Raw genomic sequence first — 12468 nt, forward strand, 5'->3', positions numbered from 1 at the left:
ATCAATGTTTTTCTTTTACTTATTTTAGAAAATAAGAGTTATTCATCCATAAGAACAGAAGCTCTCTCTGTATTGGAACTACTAATAAAGAAACTCGAAGGTGAGTCATTTTTATGAGTAAGATGTACTTGTAATGTCAGAAAAGCAATGTAACAGAGTTGTAATATGTTGCAACAATCTGTGCCAAAATGCATTTCATTCTCTTCCAGCACACATCAATGCGAACTGGCACCTTTGAAAACCAGACTATTTACATTGTCTTTGTGTGGGGACTGCAGTATTTAGGTGGTGGGCACAAAACCTTAAACAGTATTTAAAGCAGACCTTAGCTGTAGTTTAGATGTGTAAAAATATACTTTGCTAAAAAAATTACTAAATAAAAGACAGGAACGTTTTAAAGAATGAGGTGATGGCCAAGCCCAAATATTGGGTTGTAATTATACCAGATCTGTAATATCGTCATGTCGCTGTCATACTTTCAGAGATCCTCAACCTAAGGTCACTATTCTCTTCCTGGTCCTAAAGGCTGGCCTCCTGGAGACATAGACTTGTGTTGAAGCTTTCCGAGTCCATTTAAAAGATCTATGTTTCTATGGTAGTGCAGGAGCTGCTCGCTGTAGTGTTAGTGTTATGGTAGTCAATCCCTCTCATGATAATCACTGGGTGTTTGCATTTTAGTCATCCTAACCCAGGGGTCTCAAACTGGTGGCCCTCCAGCAAAAAAAAAAACAAGTCCCATGAGGCGTTGCAAGGCTGACAGTTACAATCATGAATCCCACAGGCAGAGGCATGATGTGACTTGTAGTTTCGCAACAGCTGGAGGGCCACCAGTTTGCGACCCCTGTCCTAACCCTAAAATGGAAAGCACTCTAATGCAAATACACATGCAGTGTGTCATGTTTCACCATATTGGCCTATAATTCAGTAACCTCAAAAGCCAGTAAGGTGTGGGACAGGGGGTAGGCCAGGACTTGACTTCATCAAAAAATATTGAAATTAGCATGTTGGAGTGCCCAAAGTACCTGTAAATGCCTGAATTTTATGAAGCCAGTTAAAAAGCTGTGCTTTTTACAAATTTAGTTTGATAAGTAAAACACTTAAGCATGTTATCCATGTCTAATCATTTTCATGTTTAAGACTAAGATGTGTGTTTTTGAATCCCATGGTTCTTACCCTACCAAAAGCATTGTGCTATTTAAGCAAAATCTGTCCAATCCATTTAAAATAATATTTATATGTACAACTTCTCTTGCTAGCTCGTCTTAATTTTCTTTTTTATTTAGTAAATTCTCTTAATTTTGTTTTCCAGATTCAAAACAATGGGAAAGTCTTACAGTAGAAAACAGACACTTGTTAATTATTTCTTTATCTACAATGGAACAGGATAGCAGGCCTGATCTTAAAGACAAAGGATTATTACTAAAGAAACGATTAGAGAGCTTAAACTAAAATAATTTGTCTACATTACTGTGCGATTCATGTGCTGTGGATTTTGAATTCTGTTCTTTCCAAGTTTGCATATGTTCTATAGCATGCATCATTCCATGCCTACAATAAATGTCCATGAATTATTTTCTTGTACATTTTTCTAGCCTTCATCTATAACTGTTTATAAATTGCCAAAGGCCTATCTATAATGTGTTTTTTGAGTGTTCTGTGCAGGAAATGTGCACTGATTAATTTGAATTTATATATGACCTCATGTCACATTTGGAAAATATAGCTATGAAATTGTATATTTAGTCCAAGCCTTTTAGTTTTGAATTAAAGTAGGGAAGGGTTAAAACCTACGGCAGTTTATTTTGTTTCCCTTCACTACCTGTGCCAGATAAACCACAGGAAATTATAGGAAATCTGCCAAAGCAAAAGGCCTTCCCCTTTTTGAAATTTGTCCCCAGAACAGGCGTTTTCCTGCGATTTCCCCCACCTCTTGTTCTAGAGAAAACGCTAACATTTTGGATTTCGTCTCACTTTAATTCTTGAAAACAATAGTTACAAGTACATGCAGAGAGAGGTGAATCTCCCCAGTGAGAACACATGCCACAATAAAAACTTGACAAAGGGTCTAGCCCCTTCCCTACGCAATAGCCAAAAACAGGTTTTGCTTAGAGCAGGGGTAGAAAACCATGGAGAGGTGGAGATCTACCTGAACAACATGAAAGAGATCAAAGATCACTGAGGTTCAGTGCCCTTTTTTTCTTAAAGAATTTAACTAGCAAAGTCTAAATAGTAAGGAAAACTTGGCTTATACTCGAGTGAGGGTGCCCATCTGCAGCTGTACCTTTGATACTAAAACAGTGTCTCGCGCTGTGTCATGCAGTCTGTTCGGCAGCCGTCCATTGTAAAAAAGCCCCTCCTCGTCCGTGATAAACAGAACACTGATGCAATGTTGGAAAACTATATCAGGGTTTTGTTACAATGGACGGCCGCCGAACAGACTGCATGACACAGCGGGAGACACCTGCTGTTTTAGTAATCAAAGGTACAGCTGCAGATGGGCACAGGCTGTCGATGGGCATTTGTTTACCCAGTAGCTGCTGCATTTCCCACCGTAGGCTTATACTAGAGTCAAAGTTTTCCCAGTTTTTTTTTTTTTTTTGTGGTAAAATTAGGTGCCTCGGCTTATATTCGGGTCGGCCTATACTAGAGTATATACGGTACTTCGCCTGCCTTAAAAGTGGACAGGGTCGGTCAGTAGTTTTTATTTTTATTAATTTTTACAATATTATTTTTTTTCTTACACACATCACATCACCACCTCCACCCTACACACAGTGTCCTCTACTTACCTCCCTTCAGAAATGTCCTCCGCGCCTGTCAAGGTATTGTACAAAACATAAGAGGAAAAGTGCATTTTAAATTCAATTTCTTTCTTGTCTATTGAGGAATAATTCAGATAGTGATTGTGTATTGCTGCCTGTGTGTAGAAAGCAGTACAAAGAACATGAAGATAAATACAGGGGGGTAGGACAGATGTCTCCCATTGGACTTCAAGAAAAGGACTTAAGTCCAAAAATCATTTTCTTGTCCATTGTGGCACACAGGAATTTAGACTCTGGAGCATGTAAAAACAGTACAACTGAGGGGTGAACAATAACTGATAATAGGCCTGGGAACAGGGATGTGGAAGAAATGCCTGTAAGTCCACAGATAAAGCCAATGTCCCCACCAGATGGTGAAAGTTGCCAACATGACCAGAGGGAGAAAGGTTGACCCTAGAGGGTATGGCTCGACACAGAATGTAACACCAAACCTGAACCATCAAGAAGGTAATCAAAAACAGGTGACAACATAATAAATTCATGTGAGGGAGGAAAAAAGACCTACAACCTGATTTAGCCAAAAAGAAGTTGGGACAACCTCTAGAACAGGTCGGAACATCATATCAGCACAGCTTGGATGTTCAAGATTGCGTCCAAAAAATAATCACAGCAGTAAATTGTGACCTTTTGGGATCCTGTGTCTTTAATTGTGCTTTTTCAAGATCAGGCAGGGCCCCCTTTGTCAGATGTGATTTACTGCTGTGATGTGATCTCCTTAATACATTTTGGACACAATTTTTGAAGATCCGTGGTGTGCTGGCGATATGTTTTGACTCGCGTTTGTGGTCTCCAGCTGGTAGTTGCTATAGCACCCAGAAGCATAAAGCGATCTCCATGAACGTGTCAGCCAAAATATGGCATATCCCCAGGTTGACAGATCCTAAAAAGTCATCAAGACATACTATGCACCTGTCAGGAGATACCTGTAGCAGAAAACTGTTTTCTGCCGCCTTGAAATCCTAGGAGGAACAGGCCCCTCCAGCATAGACCTCCACCTGCTGCAAAGGAGCACTTAAAGGGGTTGTAAAGTAATTATAATTTTTTTTTAAATAACAAACATGTTATACTTGCCTCCACTGTGCAGCTTGTTTTGCACAGAGTGGCCCCAAACTTGGTCTTCTCGGGTCCCTCGGCAGATGTCTCGGCTCCCGAGTGCTTGCAGGCGCACTCCCGTGATACAGTCGGCGGCTATAGGCGCTTGCTGTATCACTCGGCCCCGCCGTGTCATTGGATGTGATTGACAGCAGTGCGAGGCAATGGCTGCTCTGATTTCAATCCATCCACTGTAACCAATCAGCGACCAGGCTGATCGAGGAAGAGGATGTCTGGGACGAGCGCGGGACTTTCAAGGGGTCAGGTAAGTATAACAGGGGAGCTGGGGGGGGGGCCAGTATTGTCAGATGTTTTTTCACCTTAATGCATAGGTGAAAAAACGTTTACCTTTACAACCCCCTTTAAGTGAGTCGCCCTTTTCTCCATGTCCAAAGGCTACCAGTTTAGAAAAACAGATTCCCCTGGAATTGTCCTTGGAAAAATTAGTGTGAGCATAAGTGAGACTCTCATTACCATTTAAAACCAGCTTCAGACTACCTCCTCTGTTGCAAGAAGGACTCCTCCCACTCACTCCTCAGTGGTAAGGGAACAGCAGCACATAGATGATGTCCAATGAAGTCAGAACTAGAAGAACTGCCCAAGACACAATGTCAAAATGATGGTGAAAACCCTATTAATGCTACAGAATCATTGGATCTCAGATTGCAGGGGTCTGTTCTCTCAGAGGATTCTGAATGGATACCTCCAAGACTGTGAATATATATGTATATCTGGACCAATTCCTAAAGGTTGGTGCTCATCCTTTAACTCTGTGTGCTGAAATGGATTTATTCAAAATCTTCAAGCTTGACATTTGGCACCCCGCCATTTCCATTCCAGTCTTTATAAATGGTCCGAAAAATTCCAATAGCTTAACCACTTAATGATAATAAATGGATTTGCCCCCTTAATGATCAGGCCATCTTTTGCGGTACGGCACTGCGTAGATTTAACTGACAATTGCACGGTCGTGCAACGCTGTACCCAAACAAAATGTATGTGCCTTTTTTTCCCACAAATAGAGCTTTCTTTTGGTGATATTTGATCACCTCTGCGGTTTAAATTTTTTTACGTTTATAAACAAACTACAATTTTGAAAACCAAATTTTTTACTTTTTGCTATAAAATCCAAAAAATAAAGGTTTTTTTCATTAGTTTAGGCCAATATGTATTCTACATATTTTTGAGTTAAAAAAATCGCAATATATTGTTTATATATTTGTTTGTGCAAAAGTTATATTGTTGGATATATGTGTCTTATGTACCACCTGCAGGTGCTAATATAACCATATAATTTATGACTATGAAACTATATTTACCTTAGTGGAAGTAAAGGCAAAGGGGGGGGGGGCGCAGGCGTGCGTGCGTGCGTATGAACATATCTCCCTGGAGGACACACCCCTTAGCTGTCAATGTACGTATGGCTGCTCATGAGCTGGTGTCCCTCAGAGCCAAAATGGAGGACTTGGAGAACCTCTCTCGCAGGAATAATCTCTGCTTTGTGGGGTTCCCTCATTCCTGGCTGCAAGATGTTTTTGGATGGAAGTGTTATTCTGTGATTAAGTGTGCACATCACACCCCCCAAGTTTAATGGTAAAAGTATCTCCATATATTCGAATTTCTCAGCTGAAGTTCCACACCAGTGCATATCCTTTGCTGTGGTGAAAGACTGCCTCCACACTGAAGGCCTGCCATATGCGATACTCTTCCCAGCCAAGTTGTGGCTCATCCATGAGGGTAAACCTCACTTCTGCATTTATCCAAAGGATGCTATGGCCTGGATAGACGCTTGTTTTGGGAAACAACCTAGACAACGCCACAACTGATGCTGTACGCAGATTTTCTTCCTCTCTGCCTCACCTCTCCTGAAGCAAGTTGGAGCACCTGTGGGTCACCCTATCCTTTTTGCCTCCTACACTCCATTGCTAAAGATAACACGAGGACTGCAACCCCCCCCCCCCCTTCTTTTCTCTTTTTTGCTGCCTGTGTGACGGAACTGTCAGATGCCATCGTAGGCCACAACACCTGTCCTAATCGGCAGCCAACCTGTGCCTTGCCTTATATGACTACCACTGTTTGTGCCGCCTTTTACAGGTTGCAGTTATATCCTGCAGGATGGAACCTTTGCCCTTGCAGAGAGCTTTTCTGGACCCACTACCCCCCCCCCCCCCCCTCCCTCTCTCTCTCTATCTCTCCAGTAGGTGGCGAGGTCACAGGTTTTTGTTTTCTTGTACCAAAGTGCACTATGTTTGGGATGGTTGAGCAGAGTAGGGGGGGGAAGAGACTTTTTTTTTTTTTTTTTCCTTTTTTGGCCCCGCTTACATTTTAGTTGCGACCAGATGGACTTTTAGGTTTTTTTCTGCTCCTATTGCAGATTAATTTCTGTTGCTACAGTGCATTTATTCCGGTGTCTCTCTTGGGCAATGTTTTATATGTTGTTATGCTGCATATGGCTAATGTGCTAAAACTGATCTCTTGGAATGTTTGAAGAACTTTTGAACTCACCCCTTAAGCGGTCCTTGGTATTCTCCTTCCTTAAAAAAAAAAAAATATATAAGCCACATATTTGTTTGCCTTCAAGAGACTCACCTCACCAATGGTAAACTGTGGTCCCTTAAACGTCTCTGGCTGGCTACACATATCAACTACTCCTTCTAGCAAAATCCTTCTTGGCTAAAGATTGTGGATTAAGACGGATCCAGAGGGGGAGATTCATTATACTTACTATCCGAATTATCTCTGTAGTATTTACATTAGTGAACATATGTTTCTCCCCCATTTTCCTCAGACCTAGTTTCCAATTTATTCCCAATGCTGCTGTCTTGAATCCCTGGCCCCCTGCTCTATGGTGGGGAATTTAATGCTGTTCTTGATCCTGCCATGGACCGCGTGGGGGGGTAGACCCACCCTACCCCTCATTTATTGACTGAAACCCAGGTTTATTGTCTTACTGAGTTGTGGCGGTGGAAGCACCCAGAGGAGCGACATTTTTCTTGCCACTCTTACTCCTTCCACACTATGTCACGTATAGATATGGCATTCTCTACTGTTGAATTACTTACCTATTGTGTAGGTGGCTTCCTATTTTCCCCGAGGGGTGTCTGACCGTGCCTCCCTTTCTGTGGATCTCCTGCCAAACTCGAGCACTTGTATCTGGTGGCTGAACTCCCATTGGTTAGAGGATGAGATAGCACAGAATGACTGCAGGAAGAACATTGCGGATTATTGGCATACAATTCAGGTCACTGTTGGGTCCTCCTCTGCCTGGGAGGCTTCCAAGGCTGTGCTAAGAGGCCATTACTGGTATTCCGCAAAAGAACACCCAGCAGTGTACTGAAGATCTAGAAGATTGTAGCTGCAGAGGCAGCATATGCTGTGAATCTTGATCCGGCTACCCGGACCTCATGGCTACATAGTCGTAGAGAATATGAGCTCCGCCTTGGACCTTACTAAAAGAAAAACAAAAAAAGAAAAACGTATGCTGTCACTCAGAAGTCTTTCGAACATGGCAATAAGGCCGAACCATACTCCCACCTCTATCCCTAGGATTCTAACTTCTCAGAATAAGGTTAGCAATGTACCTCAGGAGATAAAAGATGCCTTCTATCATGATTTATACACTACTAACGCCCACCTGGACAACTCCTTGACCCAGACAGTGCTTCCCTGATCAAGACTAAACTGGACGAACCTTTCTAAGTTGAACTCTCCCTGGCAATTTCGCAGCTCCCGACTCATAAACCAGGCTTGGATGGCTTTCCAGCCGAATGGTATGCACATTTCAACACCTTAAGTCCAATCTTACTCAATACATATGAGGCCCTGAAATTGGGGCGCTCCCTCCTCCTATGAGAGGCTTTAATTATTTTGATACTCAAACCATGGAAAGATCTGCTCAAATGTGACTCTTCTAGACCTATCTCTCTCATTATTGTGGTTGTTAAAATCCTAGCCAATCGTCTAAATGGGGTTGTTGCAAAATTGGTTGGGAGTGATCAAGGGGGATTATACCAGGCTGTTCAACCAGAATGAATATTCATAGATTGTTCCACAATTTGACCTATCCCCACAACTGTACCTCTACCTGTGTGATTGCGTCACCTAGACACTTGCAAAAAGCCTTCATCCATTTCGGGTAACTGTATAGGTTTGGCCCTAGACTCCCTTACGATTACTAGAGGCACCAGGCAGGAGTGTCCCTCATCTCCTCTCGTGTGCTTTGGCGCCCCTTGCTGTAAGGATCTATAGCTCTGATTATTAAGGCTATTCCTATAAATTACATTGAAGAGCGTATATCTCTCTCTCTATGCTGAGAATACTCTAGTCTATCTAGTGAACACTCATACAGCTCGATAGTCTCTTGTCTGAAGTTAACACGTTTGGTGACTATTTTGGATTCCAGGTGAACTGGGATAAATCTATCCTATTTTCACTAGACCAAACGGTACTCCTACTGAATCACTCAAACTCTAAATGGCAAGTCTCTACCTCTTTTAGATTTCTAGGTGTTATAGTTCAGTTACTACCATCCTTGTATATTGCCAATCTACGCCCCCTACTGATACAGGCACAGACCAAACAGTGGAAAGATCTGCCTCTGGATCTTATGGGGAGAGCCAATATCTTTAAAATGATTTACTTGCCTAAACTACTGTATGTTATGGCCAATTCCCAAATCCATTTTATTGTGTTCCTTTGGAACGGGCCGTCCCCCTAGAAGTGCACTAATAGCTCTGCGCCTCCCCTCACATATGGCAGGTCTGGTATTCTCTAACGTTTACCTTTACTACCTAGCATCCCAGCTGGTTAACTCTATGATTGGCTCCACCCCAATTCTGATAATGCCTGCGCCACTACTGAGGGAGCCATACTTTCCTCATTTGAGACACTCCACAACATTGTCTATAGGGGATGCACACCACCTGGATCAGGCATGTCGATAATCCAAACCTCCCTCTCCCTCCTCCCAAAGGGCAGTTGAAAAAATGTCCACCGATTCATGGCAGCCCTCCCCAACAATCCCTTTTGGTTTAACCCTAACCTTAAGGAGTTATGTTCTATACCTGACCCCATAAGATAGATATCAAAAGGGAGTGAAATACCTATGTCATAATACCCCCCCCCCAGGATTTTAAATCCTTTTCTCAACTGCAAACAGACTTTGACATCCCATCAACTTACTTATTTTACTATTACCAACTCGGACATGCTATACGTACCCAGTTTGGTTCTCTGCCAAGTCCTATTAATACACCTGACCTGGAAAAACAGAGAATCAGGTCAGACAAAATGAATATCCTTGTATTACTCCACTCTCATGACAGGCATGAACCCTAGGTTTTGGAAGGCTCAAGAGAGGTGGGCGTCCTTTTGAAATCCCTATCACAGAAGAGGATTGGTTTGAGTTCTGTGACATGTTCAAAACCTCATCTCAAGGGACAGGATGATTCAACTAAAAATTTTCCATCACTTACACCTTGCAACTGCTAGACTGCATAAAATGGGACCATCTCCCTTTGCTGACTGCTTCAGTGGTTGCGGATAAACTGCTGATTTTCTCCACTGCTTTTGAACTTCTGGGTTGATATAGGCTCCTTTATATCTTCTGCACTGGGTTTTCCAAATACAGTGAACCATAAAAACTGTCTGCTGGGCATATTTGGTGACCTCACTGTCCAGCCTTAGGCTTCTTTGCATCCTTTACTTCTATGCAAGGAAGTCCCTCCTGCTGACATGGAAGGGGTCAGAGACCCAAACGCAGGATATGCGGCTGAAACTTGTCAATGATTCCCTGCCTCTATATAAAACTTACCTTTGACATCCGTAAGAGGACAAAAGCGTTTCACAAAATATGGGGCAGATGGCTGGCTAGCCCACTGACCCTCTCCCCTGTACTACCAGGAAAGAGGGCTCACCTTGCAAATGTGGTATTAAACAGGAACTTCTGTTATGTCCAGACTGTTTACAAACTGTATCACTTACTACTCTGTTGATGTTTATATCCACTGGCAGATATTATTGCACACTGCCCAGATTTTCATATGCTGGATTAGGAGCATTCTGTTTTCGGTGTTGTAGTTTTTGTTTGCACTTTTATTTTTTTTCTTTGTGTCGCAAAAATGCAATTATATATATATATATATATTATTATTTTTTTAAACAATGGAAGCCCCTTAGTAAGCCTGTGGGTGTTGTCACTTCCCAGTAGTTGTCAGCTTTCTCCTGCACACAGAAGGGCACTATTGGTGACTGGACTGGCTTCAGAATAGGTTAACTATAGTGACCTTTTCTTTATAGGGTTAGATTAGGCTTAGAATGGGGGTTGGAGTAGGTTTAGCGTTAGTTAGGTTTCCAAGAAAGGGGTTTTAAACGGTAACTTCACTTTCCTGGAAAAAAAATTGCAAATGAAAAAAAATATAGCATATACAATTGCGTCACAAGTCATATTGTAATTTATTTTTATTTAAAAAAAAAAAATTACCTTTCCTTTAAAATGCAATATGGCTACCTGGAGGCATTTTGTGTACAGAACGCTCCCTGAAATGTAATTCCCTGCTTGAGCGATTGGCTCACTGATTTTCCCAGAAGTCTGCACCAAGATACAAATCCGATTTCGAGCATCACATGCAACAAAAACGTAATTTTTGTTGAGATCATTTCAAAGGGAAATCGCGTCTAAAGGAATGCAGATCCGACCACTTTCCTCAGAGCCCTGCAAGTGCAGCAGTGGATTGATAATGATAAAACCACTCTATACAGATCCACACTACATATGGACACAAACATCTATATCTTCAGACTAACAAAAGGGTAGAAACTTTCAGCAATGTTTGTTAAAATCCCTGCCGTTTACATTGATATCCCAGAATTAATGTTTTCTCTTAACAAAAGTGGAGTTACTCTTTAAAGGCAAGTATAAATAAAATGACTTATGTAAATGACAAGAACACAGGTTTATGAAGGAAAGGGGTTTGGAAATGCTTTATTTATATAAAAAAAGGTTGGATATACATATAGCTCATCTGAAAAATATTCCCGAATATAAAAAAAAAAAAATAGAAGAAAACATAAAATTTGACAAGATATTTAATACAGGAATTATGCAGATGCATTGAGCTTCTGAATATGGAAATAAGGCATCTTAACTGATATGTGACAAGAAAATATGTACAATGTAATGTGCTGAAAATCTTTGCACATTAGAAGGCAGGAAGACAGACATAAGAAATTAAGTTAATAGTAAAGACACTTGTATACAACTCTTAAAATCTCATTCATCAACTTGCATGCGGTTTCTTTTGTCCTTAGATCTGCTCTTGTCCATTTTTTGTTGGGAAACAGCATTACCCCCATTTTGATTCTGAGTAAATCTCGCTACGGTGGATACTCCATCCACAAACTTGGTCTTGAACAGGACGTTGGCATTGTTGAACATTCCATCTTTCAGAGAGACGACAATGAACTAGAAAAGAAGAGTTGCACAGTTTACATATCTGACAGCATGCCGTAGGTGCACCAGCGCAAAAAGTATATTTTGTTGATTTAAACAGACTCAATCACATGCGACGTATGCATTTGTGCCCTGTGCGAGGACCATGTATATCCCCTGCATATGTTTGGGGCTGTGCACCCGCATGGGTGTCAGAATGGAAGTCAGCGGCTGTGTCTGTGCAGCCATTGTATCCCAATAGACAGCCCGCAATGAGATGCATGGGAAAACGTGTGCATCCCCATGCAGGTATACACGGCCCTCACACAGGGGCACAGATGCATATACCCTGTGTGAATGAGACATATAGCCTACCCCTAAAAAGGAATTGAACTCTGGAAGCTGTGCCACAAAAAAAAAAGAAAAAAGCAAACAGGACAAAGGACTAGTCAGTATCGTCTGTGCCTACTCCATGCAGCTGATCTTTTTCCCATTACTGACTTACAGGGAGACTTGGCACAATCGAGATTTTTGTAATAGTGCTTTCACTAAGAGCACTAAACTGATGCTAATCTTCAAATGTCGAGAATAAGGATGATGAAAATAGGATTTTTGTACGCATCATAAAATCCTTTTGTTGGAGTCCATTGATGGACACTGGAGGGAAAAAAAAAAAAAAATGAATAAAGATACTGTCGGGTTATACTGCTGCCTTCAGGATTATTGCACACTGGTAAACAAAAATATTGCTGGCTAGCCACAGGATAACCCCTTCCAAGGGTACCCCAGTAACAAAAGCATATAAAAGGGATGGAAGCTGTGTTCCTCAGGATTTTGGATTTATTTATTTTTTTAAAGGATTTAAAAGTACAAAAATCTATTTTCTTGCTCGTCCATTGAGTGACATGTGAATTTGGATACTCTGTATGTGCAAAAGCAGTCCAACTAAGGGGTAGCCAACAGAACACTTGTTAACAGACCCAATGAGACAACAGGGGACTATTTGAAGGCTAGGAGCGACCTGAAGGACAAAGGAAGGTACCTGGGAACAAACAGGCCCAGGAGAGAAAAGCCAGCCGCCCCCTGTACTAAAACCAAATATATATATATATATGTATATGTATA

At 41.5% G+C, this 12468-nt stretch overlaps 2 protein-coding genes across 3 annotated transcripts in view; one reads left to right on the plus strand and one right to left on the minus strand.

The window, feature by feature from the left end:
- The window catches only part of ECPAS (Ecm29 proteasome adaptor and scaffold), a 182526-nt gene extending 180955 nt beyond the window's left edge, over nt 1-1571 (plus strand). For both annotated transcript variants that reach the window (XM_077475350.1, XM_077475351.1), the window contains 2 exons: nt 29-100; nt 1310-1571. In XM_077475350.1, the coding sequence (XP_077331476.1) occupies nt 29-100; nt 1310-1449 (212 nt within the window). In that variant the 3' untranslated portion in view covers nt 1450-1571. The remainder of the gene's footprint in view (nt 1-28; nt 101-1309) is intronic.
- A 9296-nt stretch (nt 1572-10867) lies between these two features.
- SMC2 (structural maintenance of chromosomes 2) overlaps nt 10868-12468 on the minus strand; it is a 69648-nt gene continuing 68047 nt past the window's right edge. The window contains exon 25 of the mRNA XM_077475352.1: nt 10868-11376. Within this exon, the coding sequence (XP_077331478.1) occupies nt 11185-11376 (192 nt within the window). The 3' untranslated portion in view covers nt 10868-11184. The remainder of the gene's footprint in view (nt 11377-12468) is intronic.

Source organism: Lithobates pipiens, unplaced genomic scaffold (assembly GCF_037356315.1).
Source record: "Lithobates pipiens isolate NorthernLeopardFrog02 unplaced genomic scaffold, aLitPip1_a1.2 Scaffold_13, whole genome shotgun sequence".
Lineage (NCBI taxonomy): Eukaryota > Metazoa > Chordata > Amphibia > Anura > Ranidae > Lithobates > Lithobates pipiens.